A 22866-nucleotide genomic window follows, 5' to 3' on the forward strand; every position below is an offset into this window, starting at 1 on the left:
GAGCAAGATGGTGCAGGGGGGCGGGCAGGAAAGTTGCCGTGATCTCTTTCCAATTAACCTAAAGAAATCACAGTGTAGGAACCAGATAGGGAACCAGTAAGAGGCAGGAATGGGTATCCCCCTAATTTATTTGCTTTTACACATTTCTTCCCATGCAAGCAATCACACACAAAACTCTGAATGAGTTACAACATCTGTTAACAATTGAAGCTTTGTGTGTGTGTGTGTGTGTGCGCGCGCACGCACATGCATGCGTGTGGAACAGAGACAGACATAGAAGAAGACAGAGACAGACAGACAGTTGGGGTTGGAGAGTGGCAGAGAAGGAGGCAGTGAGAGAGGGAGAGAGAGAGAGGTGGAGGGAGTCCTGCATGTGTCAGGGATCCAAAGCCCTCCGTTCTAGAGCAGAGGTCTACAGACGTCTCTGTAAAAGCCAGACTGTAAACGCTGTGGGCTTCCCGAGCAGTGATCTCGGTCACTGCTCCTTGAATCTCCTCTTGTAGCACAGACACACCTCCAGATAATATGCAAGTGGCCAGGTGCTGCTGTGACACAGTTAAAGTGTGTCTCCAGGAGCAGGGGCACTGGGCTGGGCTGAGGGCTCCGGTCTGCCATCCCCTACCCTAAGCCACCACTGCCTTACTTAGTTTTCCTGAGACATGTCCCAGAGCTCAGGCAATGTACCATCCAGCGACACCTCTTAAACTAGTGCATCCTGACACCCTGGGATCCTGCAGAGGGAACAAAGATCAGGACGCAGCAGCATCGATGATCCCAGGAATCAATAGGTCTTAACCTACAGAAGAGCTGCCCATTAAATTAATGGATCTCTGGGTAGACCCTTGCCATCTGGTGATCCCAGCTTTGCAATTTCTGACCTTGCAGTACAAGTATTAATAGAGTCGCTGAAGCCAGGTGTCATCAGACCTAACGATGGCAAGGCGATGGTTTCTGGCCACCTCAGTCGTGATACACTGGCATCCTACTATACAATCCAGACAGATTGACAGACATCCCGAGGACTGGGGGGTCTACACCATGGGAACAAGTGGGTTTTGCCTCACATGCTTGGAGCTTTGTGCGGAAGGACTGAAGCGGCACCATTCCCAGGTCTTAGGGTCAGTCCTTTGAGGGTAAAACCGGTCCTCTAAAATCCAGATAGTGTGGCAACGCACCACAGGGCACGGGTCCTGCGACCTCATCCTGAGGCTCCATGCAGATCTGAAATACCCCAAGTTATAAGCACAACTGAAGGCTGGTGTGGGATGTAGAGGGACACGGTAGTAGAACGAAAGTACTGTCATTTATGAGGCCCCAGAGCATTCTGGGCATGGTGAGCTCATGGCACTCCTCGCCCCGGGGCCCGCAGGACGAGGTACCTCCCCGCTGCACGCCAGAGACTATGGCTGGGAGAGGTCCCCGCTCAGGACTGGGTGGGCGCCCCAGTCACCTGCCCTCTCCCTTCCCTCTGCAGGGTGCCATGGCCGCCACCTACTTTGCTCTGAACAGAACTCCGCAGGCCCCGCGGCTGGAGCCGGTGCTGTCGTCCAACCTGGCTCAGCGCAGGGGCATGAAGAGACTCACGTCCACCAGGCTATAGTGGAGCAGGCCCCGCAGAGCATCCTGGGTCCTCGGTGCCAGCCTGGGCCCCTGTCTCGGGCACCGCCGGGGTGACCACTGCCCGACCGCAAGGCTCGGCTGCCTCCGCTCATTCCACGTTTTCTTGTTCAGCCTGGATCGGATCCAGACCGGTGACCTCCCAACGCCTCGCTGTGCCAACCTCGCCGCCTCCTTACCCCGAGCAAAGCCAGACGGGCTCATTGCAGTGCACACCACCATGCCCAAGGCCTGTAGGGTTCCTTCAGACTCTGGAGGTCTTTTACGATCATGGCTTATATTTATATAGAGAGATATTTTTTCCAATGATAAAGCCAGTAACTGGGTCAGATTTCCGCACACGCGTCCTAGTTATTAGGGTGGGCGGCGCACTGACCCTTCATGGCACAGCCTCCCAGGAGGGGCTGGCCTCTGCGGTTCTGGGGTGGCCAGAATGATGGGGTCTGCGGATGGCACCCAGGAGTAGATGCCAGGTCCCCTCCAAATGATCCAAAGAGCCCTCATCCATCGCCCTTCCTCTCTGATTGAGGTGCTGGGTGTTCTCTCAGGGTCACAGACCCAAATGAGGGAAGAGCCCAGGACTAGCAGGTGTCACCTTTGCCGTGGGAACCTCCTCTCATAAAATCCGCATGCCCCTGGGGACAAGCCAGCCACGGCCTGTGTCCCCCACCCTGTGTCCTTGTCCCTCCATGGCTGGGGCTGTGGGGCTGGGGGTCCAGGTTCCTGCCCTGGCTCCAGCCAAGAAAGGTCGCCCCAGCTTCTGAGAGAGAGAGAGAGAGAGAGAGAGCAGCGCAAGAGCACGCACTGGGCCTGAGCCGGCTCCGCGACCCCAGGTCAGGCTCTGTGCTCTCCCAAAGCAGTGGATTCGCTGTGCTTGCCTTCCCTCTCTGTCCCACGGGAGATCCGTGAGCATTGGCACCCGGAGCTCTGTTCCTCCCTTCTAGGCGTGCTCGGTCCTGCTGGAGCCAGGAGGGGGCCGGGAGGTCCGGCTGCCCCTGGGGCCCAGAGGGGAGCTGAAAGATGGGTTCCCCAGGGTGGGGATGCACTTTGTAGAAGCTGTGCTTTTGTGTTACATTTGTGTTTCTGTTTTTCACCTGATGTTGCAGTGACATTTAATGTTTCCCTTGGGGTGCGTGTGTGCACGCAGGAGGGATGCGTGCCCACGGGAGGGGGCGCGTGCATAGGGGAGATGGACACTTGCACAGCGGTGGGCGCGGTGCCTGGGTGGGGGGCCTGTGTGTTCCTCCTTAAATAAAACCGGGACAGCCTCAGTGCCGCTGCCCAGGCCAGAGGAGAGAGCGCATGTGCCGCCCCCCCCCCCCCCCGTGTCCTCCTGCCGGCCCCATCGCCGGTGCCCCCAAGCCAGCCCAGGATGCCCCACTGCCCTCGGCTGGGTGCGGGGCACCTGTGGTCCTCGGCCAGGTCTCACTAAGAAGACATAAGTCCTTGTTCCCTTCATCCCCCATCTCAACCAACCACACCACTTCAAAAAGACAAAAAAGCAACATGCCACATTCTGTTAAAACTCCTTAGCTGGGTCCAGTTGTTTTCAGACCTTAAAATGTAAACTTATTTCAGAAGCTTTCATTATTCTGTAAGCCTTTCTCCCCCCAGATGTAAAGGTGGGGGCAGGTTCATGAGCCGGTTTCCTACAAAGCTTCCGTAGGCATCTTTCACACTTTCTCAATAGAAAATCCTTCTCCCCAAAGCCACAAAGCCTTGGTTCACAATAGTTTTGCTTTAGGTCTGAATTATTTTATCTCTTAGTAGAAGCTTAGGAAAAACTGGATAGCCCTTAGGTCGCGGGTTTGCCCTCCTGGGAACCAACAGAGGTCATTGTACCTTCTGTCTGCCATGGGGCCACTGCTCTGCCCCGCACTCACAGGGCCCAGGTGTGCCACCCGGCAGGTGGTTTGTTCGTGGAGAGTCTGAGTGCAGAGTATTGCAGGCCCCCGGGAAGGAGCCCAGGAGCAGGCAGGGAGAGGGGCCAGCCTGTGCTCTCCGCCACGGCTTCTGCTCCTCACCTTTTGCAGTGCCCCCATGCACGCAGCCCCACCTTGCACACTCCGAGAGCCACAGAGCCTCCTGGGGCTCACCTGGCACCATGCTGTGTCCTTGGCGAAGGGCCGGCGTGCAGTGGCGGCGGCAGAGACACCGCTGGCACCTGCCCTGCTGAACCAAGTCTACTTGAATGTCTGTACAATACCTCTGCTCTCTCACCTGATTCAGAACACGGTGATACTTGAAACCCTTCCAGAAAGTCAGCCTAGAGAAGTCAGTATCACAGTTGAAACTGAGCTGCCCATTCCTGAGTGGCACGGCCTGGCTGTGCGTCCTCAGCAGCAGTCCTGGGTGAAGGAAGGGGCTATTCTCGTTTCGCTTCCCCAGTGCAGGGCACCCCCCACCCCCACCCCCTACCCCAGCCCAGAGCACCCCTGTGGCTTCACACAAGCAGCCAGAGCGCCCGGAAAGTCAGATTGCTGCCCCTGGAAACACAGGGAACCACCCCCCTCTGGATCATAGTCCACGGACTTTGTCATCAGAAAATCGAGCCCGGGAGCTCCCCCCAAGGAACCCCCTGCGGTCTCCTCCCCACCCGCCCGCCCCCCTGTTTGATGGAAACACCTGGCTCGCCCCATCCGGGTGAGCCCCCCACACATGCCGCCCCCAAGTCAAATTTGGGCAAGAGTGAGACTTCACCTGTGTCCTTAGGTCAGGTTGTCCGTGACTTTAACTCCGTGTGTGTTGATGCTTGGAAGACTGTCCAGCGTTTTCAGTGATAATAGTACTTAATGTTAGCCAGTATTGTTCATAAATGGTGTTACCCCTAAAGCCGCACGTTGGGACTTCTGCCTCACGCCTGACTGATCCTCTCAAGCACATGACGAACTTGATTTGCACTCTGTTTTTCTTTCCCGATGGTTTTGGCGCCCTTCACCTCTCCAAGAGTCCTTAAAATTCAAGAATGGAGAAGGACACCGCAGGCCCCTGGGTGGTGAGGAGACTGGAGGAGCGTCCAGCGCGGCTTCGCAGAGCTCGGAAGAACGTGGGAGACTCGAACTCGCCACCGCCGTCGCCCCCGGGGAGCCCGCTTTCCACCCAGACCCCGACTCAGCACTTTGTTTACAAGCCCGCATTTGTGTTTACAGGTCATTCTTATGTTCACGCTTTGTATTTTATGTTTGAGATGGGCGGCCACTATACAGATATTTATTACGCTTTCCAGACTTTCTGAATAGATTTTTTTGGAATAAACATGGGTTTTATGAAGTGTAATATTTTTCTAGGATAACAATAATTTTTGGACTTTCTGTGTTGTTGCCAATGATAGTCTGCAGACAAGCATCTTACTCCCCCCCCCCCCCCCCGCCTCGTCCCTCGCTCTGTCCTCGGGCTGCTGGAAGGTGGCATCGTCATAGGGAAGCTGGGACAGCACGGCCATCCACTCCACATCGAGAGCTGTGTGCGTGTGCGTGGGCATGCTGGGGCTTTGCATGCATGTGTGGCTTGCGTGTGAATGCATGCACATGTGCATTGTGTAGCGTATGAACATGTGTGTGCACACGTGCATGCCTGTGCAGTATGTGGATATTCCTGTGTACATGAGTGGTGTGAGCATATGCGAGCATCTCTGTGGTGTGTGTTGTGTGCCTGTGTGTACCTGCATGTGTGGGATGTGAGTGGTTACACATGTACACGTGTATGTGTGGTATATTGTGTATCTTATGTGGCCTGTGTAGAGTGTGTATGCACATGTGTACATGCACCTGTGTGTATTGTGTGTTTGTGTGTGCCTTGTACACGCATGTGTGTATGCATATGTGTGGTTCCATATGTGCACGTGTGTGTGGTGTACATGCATGTTCCTGTGTATGTGTGTGCACTCTGCATGGCGCCAGGCCACGTGATGGGATGGGCACTGGCAGGAGGCAGGGGATGGTGTGTCGGCAGCGAAGCAGGTGACCCAGGGTGGGCTGCTGGAGGCTATCCCTGCCGTATCGTTCTGTGCACGGCCACCTGACGTCCTCATGCCCATCTCCTCTTTATACAGAAATAAAACAAGAAGCTACACTTGGTCTTCAGCTCTCCAACCTAATTTCTTCCCATTTGGTCAGTTCCTGAGTGGCCACGAGTGAGAGACACACATTCACCTTTCTGCCACCAATTTTCTGGGCTGCTCCCCCAGCAGAGTGTGGGAAATTTCTTCCAGAAACCCTTCAGGCTCACTGCACAGGTGGGGGTGTCGAAAGCTCCCAGGGATTCCAGAGCCAAGAGGAAATGCATGCTGCCCCCAGCTACAGGGGGGAATGCCTGCAGCCAGCAGTGCCCCCATCCCATGTTACAGACCCCATGGCACACGCCTGGTGGTGTGAGATGGCAATCCCTCAAGTCACAGCTTAGGAGGTCAGAAGGCCCAGGTAGGTTTGGGGGCTAAAGTCAAGGTGTCAGCAGGACTGCATTTTTCGGTGTGCTAGCTTCGGCAGCACATATACTAGGACTGCATTTTTCGGGGGCTTCAAGGACAGTCTGAGCCCTGCATTCTTGAGCTCCTGGCCCTTCTTCTTCCATCCTCAGAGTCAGTCACAGGAGATCGAGCCCCATATTCTCACCCCATCCACCTCCTCTCCTCCTTTCCTACTTCCAGGACCCTTGAGGTGACATTGGTGCCCCTCGATACTACAGGATACTCTTCCTATTTCGGGGTCAGCTGATAAGCAGCCTGAACTCTGCCTCTACGTCACCTGACACACTCACGGGTTCTGGGGACCAAGACATGGCATCTTTTAAGGGCCCATTCTTCTGTCTACACACCACATAGGGCAATCGTAGATCTGCTTACAGTCTTCAGCTTGTGTGTGTGTTTCGGTGGAGGAAGATTCAGATGCTTTGCTAACAAGTCAGCCTGGCACAGTCTCGTGGGTGCAGATAAACACGACATGGGGTCAGAGCCTGCAGCAAACAGCACGGCCCCTGGTGCACACCGGTTCCCCTAGCCCTCAGGTCTCCCGTGGTGACAGAGACTGGCACGTACAGCCAGCTGGGTCACAGCAGGACACCCAGCTTGAGAAACCTCAGTCACTTGTACAAGGGCTGGCCACCCTTTGCCCCCGAGGGGGACACCGTCTCTATCTTCCTGAGCCATCACCCAGGCAAACGTCCTTGAGAAAACCGTCCAGTGACTGCTCACACACGCACAGAAATGCAAGTCCCTTGGAGATTCACCTCCCACGCCTGGTGGCTCTGTTCCCTGTTTCCCCGAAATGCTGAACGGGGGTCACCCAGGAGCCTACCAACAGGCGGAAGAGCTAGGTTTGTGTATCTTCTGCTGCTTTTATCTCCTGGGGACATCCTCCTACCTCACAATCACAAATGCATCTGAGGGTATAAATATCCATCTTTTGTAAGGCTTAAAATGGTCCTCCAGACACTTCTTGTGCAAAATACTGTGCATATATTCTCAAATTCGGCCAACCCAGGCCAATAGCCACATGTACTTCCCAGGTGCTGGAACCAAGTGACACGCAGAAGCCAGAGGCCTGGCTCCTGGCTCTCAGCATAACCCCAGGGCCACCTGCATCTCTGCCCCAGCAAACCCTGAGGTTTTGTCTGGCCTGCAACCTTCTAGGTAAAACGAACAAACTTCATTTGCAAAAGTGGATCCCGAAGTACCTCTGATTCGTGAACCAGGGTCAGAGGCCCTGGGTCAGGTGCAGCTCTGCCTCTGGGGTGTGTGGATGTGCGCCCCGCCTCCCACCCTGTCTCCATCCCCGCCCCCACTCCGGCACCTCCTCCATCCCACCACTCACTTTGCTTGGCCTCACTCAGGTCCAGAGCTTCCTTCACGTAAGTGCAACCTCATGTGTTTTCAGTTTGCCAGTGTTTCTACAGAGTCACATAAATTCGTAGTTGATGCATGAAAAATCAGACCAAATCAGATGATCCCTCAGGGCAAAGATTCAGTAAATCAAAAAACATTTGCTGAGCACAGACCCCACGCCCAGGAGTTAGAGATGTGGCTGCAGCAAAGCAGAGCCCTCCCCTGGTGAAGGCAATCTCCAGGCAGAGGGAGAGAGAACAGTAATACGTGGTAGGCTCCACACACCAGCGCTGTGCAAGAGCAGAGCACAGCAAGGGAGTTGCTACCCTATTCAGGAAGGGCAGTCAAAGCACAAACCAATCCTGAAGATTTGCCAGTTTTGGGGGCACCTGGGTATCTCAGCATGTTAAATGTCAGACTCCTGATCTCAGTTCAGGTCTTGATTTCAGGGTCATGAGTTCGAGTTCTATGTTGGGCTCTATGCTGGGCATGGAATCTACTTTTTTCTTTTAAAAAAAAAGGATTTACTGGTTCTTCTCAGCAACAGGTATTACCAGTCTCTCAATGCAGAGCTTATGAACTTCGAGGTTGATTTAATTTATTCCCCATTAATGGCTATAATTCAGGATCTAGAATCAAAAGCACTCAGAGCTGACATGTGTCCCATTTGGGTATATGTTTGTCACTTTGCTGTGATGAGGACAAACATCAAACAAGTATCTGGCACAGAAACAATTTCCCATGTGTTGTTTTTAATCACACATGAGCTTCTTTGGCAAGAAAGCCTCATTTTCTCAATGATAACAGTGGTTTCAGCTCAGAAGCATCACTGTTGGCAGTGCGTTCCATTAGTTGCAGTGTTTTCCCGAGAAATGTATCCATACATTTTTCTTTCCTGCAGGAGTGGGGACACCACCAGTTCACTGCCTGAGCTCAGCTCTCCTGCGGTTCTGCTCTGGACCGAGGTTGAGATGGTGAAATTGGAGGCCTGGATCACACAGAGCTGAGTCAAAACCGCAGGCTTGGAACTTGGCTTCAGTTTTACTGCAGCGCAGCTGACACACGGTGTCATGTCGGTTTCGGGTGTACAACAGGTGACTGGACACGTGTGTTTGCTTTGCTGCGCTCACAACATGCGCCGCCAGCACTATTTACACTCCCCTCTGCTGGGCTCAAACTTGGCTCCTCTATCATTTCAAACTATGGACAAAGAAACTCCACCCATCAGGTATTGGGGTTAGTCCTAAATGCAGTGGAAAAGGTAAATATTCAGACTGAGGAAGAGATTTTTTTTTCAAAGATTTTATTTATTTATTCATGAGAGACACAGAGAAAGAGGCGGAGACACAGGCAGAAAGAGAAACAGTCGTCTCCTGCTTGGCTCCTTGGTGCCAAGTGCTGTAGGCAGGTTTGGGTGCGATGTTGGTCACAAGTGTTTCTTACCATTATCGGGGCACTTCCAGCAAACAAAATCCTGCCTGTCCTTTTCATGCCAGCTCAGGCAATGTGTCCATAAAACCTCCTCCAGACCCTGTCGCTCCTCAAAGAGACTGTACTATAGCCAGTAAGCATTGCAGGGAACTTGCCTTTGGTGCACCCATGTCCCCCCTGCCTGGGACATGCCTGAGAGTGTGCTCTTAACCTTTTTTTTTTTTTTTTTATGATAGTCACACAGAGAGAGAGAGAGAGAGGCAGAGACACAGGCAGAGGGAGAAGCAGGCTCCATGCACCGGGAGCCCGACGTGGGATTTGATCCCGGGTCTCCAGGGTCGCACCCTGGGCCAAAGGCAGGCGCCAAACCGCTGCGCCACCCAGGGATCCCGAGTGTGCTCTTCCTATTCTGAGCTCAGCACAATGCCTTGCACAAAAAATTATTTGTTAATGAATAACCAGATAAGGTATTGAACAGGAGGCCATATGACATTCTAAATAGGGCTTTGGCATCCTCAGGTGGGGTTAGGCGGCCTCAGTGACATGGCAGGTCGGTCACATAAGTTCCTTTCTTCTTCCCAAAACTTCACTACTGAGCCCAGCACAGGCCACGGGGCCATCGTGTGTTTGCAGTGGTCACAGACCGCCAGCAGAGGGTGCATATCAGCTCCCTGCAGACCCATTGTGTCTCCTCCCAGACTCCTGAACTCAGTCGAAACACTTCCTGAAACACACCATTTCCAAAGGATATACCCAGAGAGCGTTTGGTCTGAAGCCTCTCCCGCCCCTCACCGTCAGCAGGCATCACATCCTGATGGTGCTGGAGTCTGCACTACCTTCCGCTCATCCCTGCTCTCACCTGGGCCACTGTGGTCCTGCCTGGCCTCCCTGCTGCAACATCACTTCTCAAACCCACTATCAACACCGCAGCTCAAAATTCCATCAAAAGACAATTAATGGGGCTGGGGACGTCTGAGTGGCTCAGTGGTTGAGCAGGTGCCTTCAGCTCAGGGCGTGATCCTGGGGTCTGAGGATCAAGTCCCCACATCAGGCTCTATGGGGAGCCTATTTCTCCCTCTGCCTGTGTCTCTGCCTCTGTGTGTGTGTGTCTCATGAAAAAAAACCACACACAATTATGCTCCTATCACTTTACTGTGTCAAAACCTCCAATCCTGTGATTCTTCTATTTTTTTAAAGGTTTTATTTATTTATTGATGAGAGACATGGGTGGGGTGGGGGGGCAGAGACACAGGCAGAAGGAGAAGCAGAGTCCCTGCAGGGAGCCAGATATGGGACTCGATCCCCAGACCCCAGAATCATGCCCTGAGCTGAAGGCAGGTGCTAAACCTCTGAGCCACACAGGGATCCCCCACTGTGATTCTTCTAGAGCAGGTATGGCACTTTGATCTGGCACATGAGCACACCTCCCCCCATGACCTTGGCCACTGTGTTTCATCCATCAGTCTCCAGGCACATCCCACCTGAAGTTTATGCTGTGCTGTCCAACAGAGTGGCCACTAACCCACGTTTGGCTATTAAAATTTAAACTTAGAATTAAATAAAATTCAAGCTTCAGTTCTGTGGCAAGTATCCCACAGCCACATGAGGCCGGGGCTCCCAGGTTGGACAGCAGAAACTCTAGAACATTCCCATGATCACAGAAAGTTCTACTAGACGCTGGCATTCTAGTGTATATGTCAGGAGTCTTAGAGACGAAAGCATCTACTCTAACCAGTTGAAGCAGAAAGATTATTATTAAAGAATATTAAGTAATGTAAAAAGCTGTCAGGAGAGCAAGCCAGAGATAATGTAGCCAGAGATGGTGTCCCCATGGCACAGAGACACCCCTGCCTCCCCGCTTAGCTTGCTGGAGACCGTTGCCCTGCACAAGACTCATCTCCGCTCCACACCTCGCAAGGACAATGCCCTCCCACCTGGCTCTGACCTCAGCCCAGGTCAAGAGATGAAGTTATTGCAGTGGGAAAGTCTCAGGAGTACAGGTTCTCGAGTTTTCAAATATCTGCAGCACAAGAAAGCCGATCCCCTGCATTGTCCACACTGCAGTCCGTGGCCACTGCGCGTCCTTGCAGCCTTCTCCCTGTCCTGGGGCCAGCCATGGCAGCAGCCACATGCCCGTTTAACAGGCAGCTGCTCTTCATAAATGATGGGAAGGCACACACTCTCTCCAGAGAGAGCCTCCACACCATTCGAGGTAACCATTCTCAGTGACAGGAAAATGGGAAGGGGAGAGAAAGAAAATGAGTTATGGTAAAACCCAAGAGAAATTGTGGGGAGTTACTGTTATGGGCTAAATTGTGTCCTCCTCCCCCCAAAATTCTCATGCTGGAGGACCGCAGGACCTCAGAGCATGACACTGTGAGGGAGGCAACCAAGTTAAGATGAGGCCATTGGGACAGGCTTTCATCCAATATGACAGATGTCCTTCTAAGGGGGGGATTTTTTTAATACTTTGTTTTTAAGATTTTATTTATTTATTCATGAGAGACACAGAGAGAGAGGCAGAGACACAGGCAGAGGGAAAAATGGGCTCCATATAGGGAGCCTGATGTGGAACTCGATCCCGGGACTCCAGGATCACGCCCTGAGCTGAAGGCAGGCGCTTAACCGCTGACCTACCCAGGCGTCCCTAAGGGGGGGATTTGGAGGTGACGAGGTGACGACCGTGTGGATGCATGAGAAGATGCTTGCCTTGTGGCCAAGCAGCGACACCCCAGGAGAAACCAACCCTGCCGACACCTCGATTTCAGACTTCCAGCCTCCAGAACTGTGAGAGATAAGTGCCTGGTGTTGAAGCCTCCCGGTGTGGTAGTTTCTCATAGCAGCCCATGCAGACAACAGAGCTACTAGAGCCTGCAGCGCTGAGGCAGGTGGCAGGGTGCTGGTGACACCCCCAGAATTCCTTGCTACCTCCCGCAAGTCTGATTCCACCTTCCTTGTCCCCTGAGCAGCATCTGAGCTGGCTGGGAGCTTCGCTCTTCATTTGCATCTCGTTCTGCATACCTCAAGGTCTGTGCCTCCACCAGCCCACATCTCCCAGGGGATAGCTATGTGTGTGGGGGGTGGTGTCCCCCTCCTGCCCCCGGGTAGCAAGAGCCCTCCTTCATGAGCTGAGACCACTAGACGGTGTCACTTCTGGCCTGGGGGTTACGTGGCATCTGACAAGGCAGCTGGAAGGAGCCACATTTGTGTCCTCTTGAGAAACATCCTTGGGCAAAGCCCAAAAGCCCAGAGAAAGGAAAACTTTGCTGGTGAGTCACAGGGTGTGGCCAGAAGCAGCTCTGGGGGCTCCTACCCCCTCACTCAATCTCCAGGCCGTGGAGGAGAGAAAAGCCCCCCAGCTGCTTTTTGCTGAGGTGTCCACTGCCAAGGCCAGGATGCACCCTGGTCCCCCGATAGGCGACCATTCCTCAGTCGTGCACAACCTTGTCCTAACAAGACCACATGGCAGGACTCAGAAACCCCAGGGTACCTGGTCTCCTCCCTCAGGTCCCGGTCAGCTCAGGTCGCAGGCAACACAGCTGAGCAGGGGCTGAAGCAAGGGAACTTCATTCCTCCGGGTTCAGGAGGCTGGGAGTCTGAGATGAGGGTGCTGGTGCCTCTGGGTCCAGTGGGGACCTGCTTCCTGGCTCACAGGAGGCTCTGGTATCATCATGTAAGGGGACCCCCACCTTCATGACCTCACCTCAACCTAATCACCCCCAAAAGTCCCTGCACACACCATCACAGCAGGGGCAGGGCTTCAAGTATGAAGCTGAGGACACAAACCCGCAGCCCGCTGTGCCTCCTTGGCTCTGAGTTTCCGATGTCATCGGTTGGAGGTGGCCCATCCGTGGTAGCACAGGCGGGAGCAGGACGAGGGGCCTGTCTTACCACGCAGTCTAGGAAGGGCGCTTACTCCTCGCTCCCACCCAGCAGGGTAGGGAGGACGCCCCGAGGACGAAGGAAGGGGCAGGGGGCTGGGCCAGCACACCTGTGCCCGAGCACGCTGCTTACACCGACCCCCAGCTGTTCCTCGGACAGATGGACGGACGGAGCCCTGCTCTGCTTTGCTGTGTCCTCTGCTGGGAACACCCATCCCCGGCCATGCAAGACTGCGTCCACTGCCTTCGTGAGAGTTTTGTCTGATGGCCCCACGCGAAGAGCAGCCGGCCCTGTGCGGTTCTGCTCCAGCTCATCCCCCCACGGGACTCCATCCTGGCCCTAGCACGACCTGCATTGATGCTCGCTCTCTCTCTCTCTCTCTCTCTCTCTCTCTCTCTCTCGCTGGACTGTGACCATGGCAGAGTCTTTGCCTGTTTTCACTTGAACTCCAGGCACACTCGTCGGCACTCAGCAGTGCTCACAGCACAGAAGTGGGGAACGGTACCCCACAGAGATCTGGGCTGGGTTTCCCTGTAGAAAACACATCCCCATCCTCCGGCTCCCCAGCCACCCCAAAAGTCACTGGGAAACAACTTCAACACGTGGTACCAGGAGTGTATGAAAGCAGAGAAGCACGAATACTTCAGCTGCTGGAAGGCAGGGTTCAAATTCTAGCTTGGGCCACTGCGAGCTGTGTCAGGGCCTATCAGGCGGTCCTTCAATTGGGGGACCTCACTGAAGTGTCAGGGGCCTCCTGCACTCACGTGTGGGCATGCTGCTTGCTCCCTGAGAGGGGACTCGTGCAAGCACACGGGTCTCAGGAGGCCTCATCCTCCCTTGGTGGAAACATCCAGAGTAACCTACTGCCACCACAGGCAGTGTCCCCTCAAGGTTAATGATTTGGCGATGCTGGAGTTTGCTTGAGCAACAGGGAGTTCAGAAAAGCTGCATCTTCTCTTTTTAAGTGTAGAACTAGGCCAGGGTAACAGACGAGGACAACCAAATATTAGCTTTCAGATACACCACTCCTGATGCTCCTGATCTGAGCACCCCGGCTCACGTGGAAGTTCCTCGAGGTCACATAAACAAACGTCCCCTGGGCAGAGGTCAACGCATTTTGTGGGGGAAAGATTTCCAAAGCACTGAACCAAACTTGTTCTGTGCGATGGCATCACACTCCTAGGGCGCTCACGTCACAGGTGCCCCAATTCACCTGACTGTTCCGATCTCCGTCCCTTAGATCATGTTTGGTGAAGGTGTAACTGAAGTCGAGACAAAGCCCTGAGAATTCAAGTTCCAGATTCATCATGGGCTTCATACTGACAAGGGGCACCATAGTGGAGAGCGGGGGCGGGGGGTGCTTGCTAGGGGTTATTTAGGTAAAATAAGAGGTGACCGTTGCCACAACCAGGAGGAAACCTTCAGGGAGCAGAAAAGAACCCGTGATGGATCTTGAGGAAACTCGCAACTGACTGCAGGTGGGGAAGAGAGGAGGAACCGCAGTTCGTGATGCAGAAAATTCATATTCACGACAAGTATGTTAAGCTGACGTTATACATGCAGAATATACACAAATTTATTCTTCCACTACTTGAAACCTCATTTTGATTGAAAAAAAAAAGTGATACCTAATGAATTGATCTAAAACGTACCTGTGCAATCCAGTGTGGAACCAGGTATAAAATGAACAACGGAATTTCATTTTTTAAAAAGATTTTATTCATTTATTCATGAGAGACACAGAGAGAGAGAGAGGAGGAGACACAGGCAGAGGGAGAAGCAGGCTCCATGCAGGGAGCCCGATGTGGGACTCGATCCCAGGACTCCGGGATCACGCCTGAGCCAAAGGCAGACGCCCAACCGCTGAGCCACCCAGGTGTCCCAATAATAAATCAACTTTAAAAAAAAGAAAAGAAAAGAAAATCTGGCATCTGAATGGAGATGAATTGTACGTGTAAAATACAAAATTTTGAAGACTTAGCATGGAAAAAAGAAAATAAAACATTTCAATAAATTTTATGCTGATTATATATTGAAATAATATTTTGGATATATTGGGCTAGACAATATCATTAAAATTTCCTTTTAAGTCACCTATTTCCTTTTAAGTCAATGTGGTTACTAAAAACGTAAAGTTCTGCGTGTGGCTCTTGTTCTGTTTCTAGTTCCTTTTTCCTCTTGCCAGGGCCATGTGGGAGACGGTTCAGTTGCCCTGCTGTCCTATTAAGCGGTCCACTTATGGGACAGGTTTGATTACTTCCCCACCGTTTCCTTGGGTTACTTCCAATCCTTGCATTTCCTGTGCGCAGGCCTGAGTGGATTCAGGTTCAAGATGTGGGTGGGCTCCACCAGCGGGGGGCGGTTTCCTTGCTGAAGCATCACACCAGGGGGTACTAGAGTTCTGTCCTTCTGATCCTGATGCTAATAAGTAGGATCCCCTAGGTCCCTCCTTGTAAATTTGCATTTCTCCTTTCAGACAGCAAATAATCCCTGTGAGGATCCAGCTCCCATTTATTTACAGAATGGTTTTAGCATTCTTTGCTGATTTTCTTCTCATCCATCATTTCACTAGGGATTGCAAACTGGTGTTCTTTCAATCCTACCGTTCTTTCATATTTATGAGCTGAACTTATTCTTTTTTTTTTAAAGATTTTTATTTATTTATTTATTCATAGACACAGAGAGGGAGAGAGGCAGAGACACAGGGAGAGGGAGAAGCAGGCTCCATGCAGGGAGCTCGATGTGGGACTTGTTCCTGGGTCTCCAGGATCACACCCCAGGCTGCAGGCCGTGCCAAACAGCTGCGCCACCAGGGCTGCCCAGCTGAACTTATTCTGAGAAGAGCTTTCCTTCTTCACTAGGACTATCTAAAATAGTTCCTAGGGGTAAATGCTTCTTTCCCTTTAACCACAAGAGTTGGTGCACTAATTATGACAAAGGAGTTTCAAGTTTTTATTGTGTTTGGTTTTTTTCTGTGCATTTTTTAAAGTTTTTGGGGTTTTTTGTTTGTTTGTTTTACTGTTTTTAAAAATAACTTTGGGAAGCCTGGGTGGCTCAGTGGTTGAGTGTCGGCCTTCAGCTGAAGGAGTGATCCCTGGGTCCTGGGGTCAAAGTCCCGCACTGGGCTTCCCGCAGGGAGCCTGCTTCTCCCTCTGCCTGTGTCTCCACCTCTCTCTCTGTGTCTCTCATGAATAAATGAATAAAGTCTTTAAAAATAAATTAAAATTAACTTTACTGGGATACAATTTGCATATCATGCAATTCCCCCTTTTAAAATGTACAATTCAATGGTTTTAAACACATTCACAGGGATCCCTGGGTGGCGCAGCGGTTTGGCGCCTGCCTTTGGCCCAGGGCGCGATCCGGGAGACCCTGGATCGAATCCCACGTCAGGCTCCCGGTGCATGGAGCCTGCTTCTCCCTCTGCCTGTGTCTCTGCCTCTCTCTCTCTCTCTCTGTAACTATCATAAAAAAAAAAAAAAAAAAAACACATTCACAGAGTTGTACCAGCACCACCACAACCCGCGTTGGACCATTTCCATCACCTGGAAGGAGAGTGTGTACCTGTGCCCTAACCCCTTGCTGCCCTAGGCAGCCACCTGTCTATTTACTACCTCCCTGGATGTGCCTACTCTGGACATCTCATGAGAGGGATCATACTATATGTGGTCCTATGTGCCTGGACATAAGCATGGTGCTTGCGGGATCTATCCATGTCATGGCATGTACCAAAACTTCATTTCTATTTATCACTGAGTAATATTCCATTGTCTTGCTTATCTATTTGTCAGTTGGTCCAACATTTGGGTTGTTTTCACGTTTTGGCTGTTATTTACAACGCTGCTATGAGCATTTGGATACAAGGGCTGTGTGAACATATGTTTCCAGTTCTCCTGGGTGGGTATCTGGGAGTGGGATCGCTGAGTCATGTGGCAGCCCTGCATTTACTCATTGGAAGAACTGCCAGACTGTTCTCCAGAGCAGCTGCACCGCTCTGCATCCCTACCAGCAGTGTACGATGGTTCCTCCTCCTCTATATCCTTACTGACACCTCCTGTTCTCCGTTTTCTGTGGTTCTGGAGAGCGTGAACCAGTATCTCACCATGGCTTTATCATCTCTCTGATGGCGGATAACATTGAGCATCTTTTCATGAGCATGTGACCATTTGTGTACCTTCTTTGGAGGATTCTCTATTCAGTCCTTTGCTTGTTCTTTAATTGGGCTGTCTTTGTATTACTAGGCTGCAAGCATTCTTTAAATATCTTAAGTGCAAGTCCCTTATCAGATATGACTTGCAAACATGTTCTTCCATTCTGTGGTCTTTCTCTACATCTTTTTGTTCTCCCTTGAGCATCCTGGTGAAGAAGTGTCTCCATTGCTTGCAGTCATTGTGCTTTCTGATAGTCAAATTGTCCTGGGTTTACCCCATGACTCCTTTTTTAATAGGGAATGGATGGGAATTTAGGCAGGGAAAGAATAGTGGCTTCAACTAAGCTCTGAGGGTATTTCAGGTATACAGAAACTGGGACAGAACAAAAATAGAGATAAGGAAGAAAAACCAGAGTTAAAATGTTTTTCTAATAATTGCACTATAGCTATGGAACATAGAAAATAACCACAAAAAGTGATCAGGCCTAGGGATGCCTGGGTGGTTCAGTGCTTAAGTGTCTGCCTTCAGCTCAGGCCAAGACCCCAGAGTTCTGGGATCAAGTCCTGCATCAGGCTCCCCACAGGGAGGCCTGCTTCTCCCTCTGCCTCTGTCTCTACCTCTCCCTCTTTGTCTCTCATGAATAAATAAATAAAATCTTAAAAAAAAAAAAAGATTAACCAAACCTAGGAAGACATATCTATAGATCAGAGATGTCACAAGAAATGAAGACTCTTGCACAATGTATAAGCATCATGTCTAGTTCTAGACCACTGACCTGACCACTGGCAAGCTTCCTGGTCAGCTCTAAATAAAATACTGCCAATGAAAAGCCCTCACTGGCAACCCAGTGGGGACCCCTCTCACTCCTGACAGCCTTTTCTGTATTCTTGCTTAATAAAACTCTACCGCTTTGCTCATCTCCTTTGTCTACGAGATTTCATTCTTCTACTCTGTGAGACAAGCACCTGGCTCTCCTGCTTCACTTTTCTACCAAACCCCTTAACCCCACAAAGGTAGAATTTCAGCCAGTGTCAGGGCAGATCAGAGGGCTTTCTAGGCTCCTGCAGTCACAACACAAGAGCTCATCCCAGTTCTGTCCTGTTGCAGCAGAGAAGACAGGCTGGCTCCCACCATGGACTAAGTCTGTAGTCAGAGATATGAGCTACCATTTCTGTTGATGTAGTTGTCACTGAGGTGCAGGGGTGCACAAGCACCTGGCTCTGGGAGGCCCAAACAGACCAGGTCTGCTGTCACTGCTGACAAAACCCAAAGCAGAGACACAATTGGCTGTGGAAGAAGACAGGAATATTTTCCATTGAGGGCCAACACTGGAAGACAGCAAACTAGTGTCTCAAAGGCTATCTCCAAAGTGCTGAAAACATTTCCAGGTTTAGGGACACCTGGGTGGCTCAGCGGTTGAGCGCCTGCCTTCGGCCCAGGGAGTGATCCTGGAGTCCCAGGATCGAGTCCCGCATTGGGCTCCCTGCATGGAGCCTGTTTCTCCCTCTGCCTATGTCTCTGCCTCTCTGTGTATCTCTCATGAATAAATAAATAGAATATTTCAAAAAAATTTCCAGGTTTATATAAGGAAAATGTGGGGCAAAAGTAGGTGGTTGTGTGCAGGTGTGCGGTAAAGGTCAAACTGATCATTGTCTCGGAGTCCATCACCAGTGGGGTCTTGCTGGCTCAGGGCAATCCTTGTTGCTCGGGGGGTAGTTTTGTTCCCTTGAGTGGGTGCTTTGCCCATAAGGTCTTCCCCCTGAGCCAAGACACCAGCTGGAAAGAAGAGCCCAACTGGAGAGTTTGAGGTCAAAATGGAGGCAGCCCAAGTCCCCTGTCATATGCTCCCCCAACTTGGTTTTCAGCAGAAAATTGTGTAGAAGTTGAGATGAGGCCGTGGAAAGAGCTGGGATACCTCTGACCTTCCTCCAAGGGCAGAGATGAACAGGATAACATCTCAGCCTTTCCTCCTCAGAGTAAATAATGCTTGGAGGATTAAGGGTGGCGCAACATTTTACACACACCCTGATTAAAAAACAAACCAAGTGAGCTGTAGCAAAGGGAAGAGGCTGGCAGGTAAGCCCATAGGGAATGCAAAATACTGATGCCTTGGTTTCCTTTATCCTTCACTATAATTTGCTAGGAGATTCTGAATTGCCAGGCAAAGTGAATTGCCCTTGCTTGTGAAACGGTTTCTTTGTGACTTCTGTGGGAACTGTATGAAAACAGCGAGCCAGGAAAAAAGTAGATGGGGGCAGGGGCTGCCAATCTGAAAGCATTCACCAAACCTTGGGAGCAGCACAACGGATTAATGACAAGTAGGAGGGAAGAACTAGCTACCGTGGCAAGATGGTACAATTCATATCCCTGGCCTCTGACCGCAAGTGTCCTGCCTCTCAAAAAATTCCAGAGTTTCTCAGCTTACTTATTTACTACATTCTTTAAATTACTAATGCAGTCACACTAACATGTGCCTACCTAACTGGAACCAAAGAAAGGCAGGTGTTGGGCTGGAATAAAAGTAGGTAGCAGGACAAAACAACACATCTATGTCTATAAAACACTTCCTCATCCATTAAGTACTCCTCAAAAGTTGCCTCTTCTCATCACAGTAGCCCTCCCACATGGACAAAATGATCAATATTATCCCCATGTCCAGAAGAAAGCCTGTGGAATTAAGTGTGTTAGTTCATAAGCACAACTACTGTTTCCTCTTTTCTTTTTCTTTTTTTCTTTTTTCTTTTTTCTTTCTTCTTTTTTTTTTTTTTCTTTTCTATTTTGATAGTTAGGTGAAAAAATATAGCTAGTTTACTGCCACATAGATTTCTTCGGCCATGCATGTGAGGCATCACAGACCTGCCTGCCATGAGCCCCTCCACGGGACACCCAACTTGTGGATCGCTGACCATCCTACAAACACAAGCACTGCCTGGACACACAGTGTATGTCAGTGCCTACAAAATGCTGGTGCATATGGGTGCTCTGCAGCAGGGCCAGCTTCCCCCACTCTGACTTCAGCAATCTGAGCTCACAGATCCTGCTTCTAACAGTCAACAGGGAAGCAGAGTACACCCCTGTGTGTGATTGTCATTTCCGAACTTGGATGGACTTGTGAGATTCTTTCTTCCACACACCTGGGACTCAAGGTAGCCAGCAATGTTTGCATTTTTACCTTCTATACTTTGTCCGCATAGGGGTCATGTTGAGTTTTTAGGCCTTTCTAAGGTTTTATATTCTCTTATACATGAGATCACATAGCCTGCTTCATACTTAAAGGCTTTATTCATTTATTTGAGAAAAAGCAAGAGCACAAGTTGGGGAAAGGGCAGAAGAAGGAGCAGGCTCCCTGCTGAGGAGGAAGCACCCCCGCCCCCCAGGGCAGGATCCCAGGACCCTGAGCTCAGGACCTGAGCTGAAGTCAGATGCTTAACTGAGGACAGCCAGGCACCACTGCTCCATATTTAAAGTAGCAAATATACATATTAACATGGAAGAAGTCCTTCTAATTGTGCTAACATGAAATAGTGGGGAAAGCATGGCTCTCAGATTAAAAGAGAACCAGATTCACATCCCAGGTTAGCTGCTTAACCAGACAATTTTCCTTTTATATGTTCCTTTTCTCTAGCTCATACTTCTCCATGCAGTAGGAACTAACAGAAGAGTTTAAGGTCCAACCAAGGCCAGATGTGGAAAGCAGAATCATCAGAAACTGGTCTGGTGGTGACACCAGTAACTGGGGGCAGGAGCCCTCAGGAGAGTTTCTCCAAGTGCTGTCACTAACCAGCTTCCAGGGTCCTGAAGCTCTAAGGTTAGCAGTCTGGGAATCCGCAGACGCTTCCTCTGATCACTGTTCATGAGGAAAAGGAAAATGCCAGGGGATAAGGCTGATCTGCCATGAGATCCAGGAGCCCCTTCTCACAATGGATGTTGGGGAGGCTCCCTTCCCCATCAATCTTGCAGAGGCAGTTTGGTTTTATTCAAGGAGCCATTCAGTTTCTTTAAAAACACCCCTTGTGGGTTATGAGAATTATTGTACAAAAAGTGCCTACTGGTTAACAAATGGTAGCTATCCCCAAGAAATAAAATTCAATCAGTAAATTTTAAAGCCCTAATTGGAGGGATTCGCGAATGGGGCAGCATTCCACCTAGCAAGTAGAGATTCTCCAAGGAGTCGTACAAAATGGAAGGTTTTGATAGGAACAATGGTGGGGCAAGAAGTTATCAGCAAAAGAAAAGATTTGTTTCAGGAAGGGCAAGGGGTCTCATCATGCAGATGACCTCATCTCCTTTGGGGGTGGAGGTGGATGGAGAGGGCCCTAGTGACAGATTACCTCATGGATATAGATTGGAAAATTCCAGATTGACTGGCTTAAAGTTCCGCTCCTGCCAAGTTTGAAACCACCATTAAGTCTTGGTTTGCAGTACTGAAGGCAGGTAACTCCACCTTGAGCCTGTGGTTTTCAGCACTATTAATGATCATACTATTAATCATGAAGACCCCCTTGTTTTCTTTTTTTTTTTTAAAGATTTTATTTATTTATTCATGAGAGACACAGAGAGAGAGAGAGGCAGAGACACAGGCAGAGGGAGAAGCAGGCTCCACCCAGGGAGCCTGGGTCTCCAGGATCACGCCCTAGGCTGTAGGCGGTGCTAAGACACTGAGCCACGGGGGCTGCCTCTTTTTTTTTTTTTTTTTTTTTTTTAAGATTTTTTATTTATTTATTCATGAGAGATAGAGAGAGGTAGAGAGAGAAGCAGGCTCCATGCAGGGAGCCCAACCTGGGATCCCAGGTCTCTAGGATCAGGCCCTGGGCCAAAGGCAGCCGCAAAACCGCTGAGCCACCAAGGATGCCTCCCCCCGCCCCCTTGTTTTCTCTAAGCTCCTACCTGCACCATGAAGCACCAGGTTAACACAGCCCACCTTCCCTGTGTTACTATGGGATTGCAATGTCCCCTAGTCAGTCTTTCAAATGAGATCCAAGTCAGGTGTGACCCATGGAGGTCCTTAACAGAAAATGAATCTGATTCAAAGATTTGCTATTTTACTTCTCAAAGGCATTTTTATTTATTTTGGATAGATAGCCTATTTTCGTTGTACAAATGTCAACGGGAACGAATAAAGCACAGTGAAAAGGTCCGCTTCCCTCCACCCCTCTGCACTTAGCCGTCTTTGGAGGCAGCCACTGCTAACACTTCCCTTTTATCTTTGGAAACAAACTGATAGACTTTTTCTGTCCCTGTGCACAAACGAGTAGCACACACGACTCTGCACCTTAATTTCCCTTTTTTTTTAAACGCTTATTTATATTTGCAAGAAAACGCACGGACACGAGCCGCAAGGGCAGAGGGCGAGAATCTCCAGCAGGTCCAGCTGCGCAGCGAGCCCCCACCTTGGGCTTGACCTCAGGAGCCCCCATCGTGACCTGAGCCCGACTCCCGGTGTCAGAGGGTTAGCTGGCGGGGACACGCAGGCGGCCCGCACCTGGATTTTTCCTCCCCATTCTAGAGAGCTCTCCCCGGCAGCACACGCAGGGCCCCCTCCCCGCTCCGGTGCGATGCACGCGGCGTGATCTAACCCTCCCTGGGGTGGACGCGTTAGCGCTGTGCACCCGCGGCTACCCGAGCTGTGCACCTGCAGCTACCCGAGCTGTGCACCTGCAGCTACCCCAGCAGGACGGGCCGGGTCGGGGCGTGTGCACGGTGCCCGTCGACCACCCAAGCCCCCCGGCCGCCCACGCCGGCACTGCGGGTGCGCTCGCGGCCCCGCCAAGGTGCCCTTGCGGCGACGCTCCCGCACGCCCCGGCGGCCGCACGAACCCAACCGCCCGCCTGCCCGCCGGGCCCGGGCCCGTCACCCGCGCCGGGAGACCGCCAGCCAATCCCCGCCGGGCCCCGGACGGTTTACGGCAGCAGGCCCCGCCCCCGAGCGCCGCAGAGGGGCGGGGAGGAGGTGTGCGGCTCGCGCCA

General features: G+C 51.3%; 1 protein-coding gene across 6 annotated transcripts in view; it reads left to right on the plus strand.

Moving 5' to 3' along the window:
* The window catches only part of RPS6KA2 (ribosomal protein S6 kinase A2), a 347615-nt gene extending 342722 nt beyond the window's left edge, over positions 1-4893 (plus strand). For all 6 annotated transcript variants that reach the window (XM_072766322.1, XM_072766327.1, XM_072766333.1 and 3 more), the window contains one exon: positions 1475-4893. In XM_072766322.1, the coding sequence (XP_072622423.1) occupies positions 1475-1600 (126 nt within the window). In that variant the 3' untranslated portion in view covers positions 1601-4893. The remainder of the gene's footprint in view (positions 1-1474) is intronic.
* The last annotated feature ends 17973 nt before the right edge of the window (positions 4894-22866 follow it).

The sequence above is a fragment of the Vulpes vulpes genome, chromosome 1, assembly GCF_048418805.1.
Source record: "Vulpes vulpes isolate BD-2025 chromosome 1, VulVul3, whole genome shotgun sequence".
In the NCBI taxonomy this organism is placed as follows: Eukaryota; Metazoa; Chordata; class Mammalia; order Carnivora; family Canidae; genus Vulpes; species Vulpes vulpes.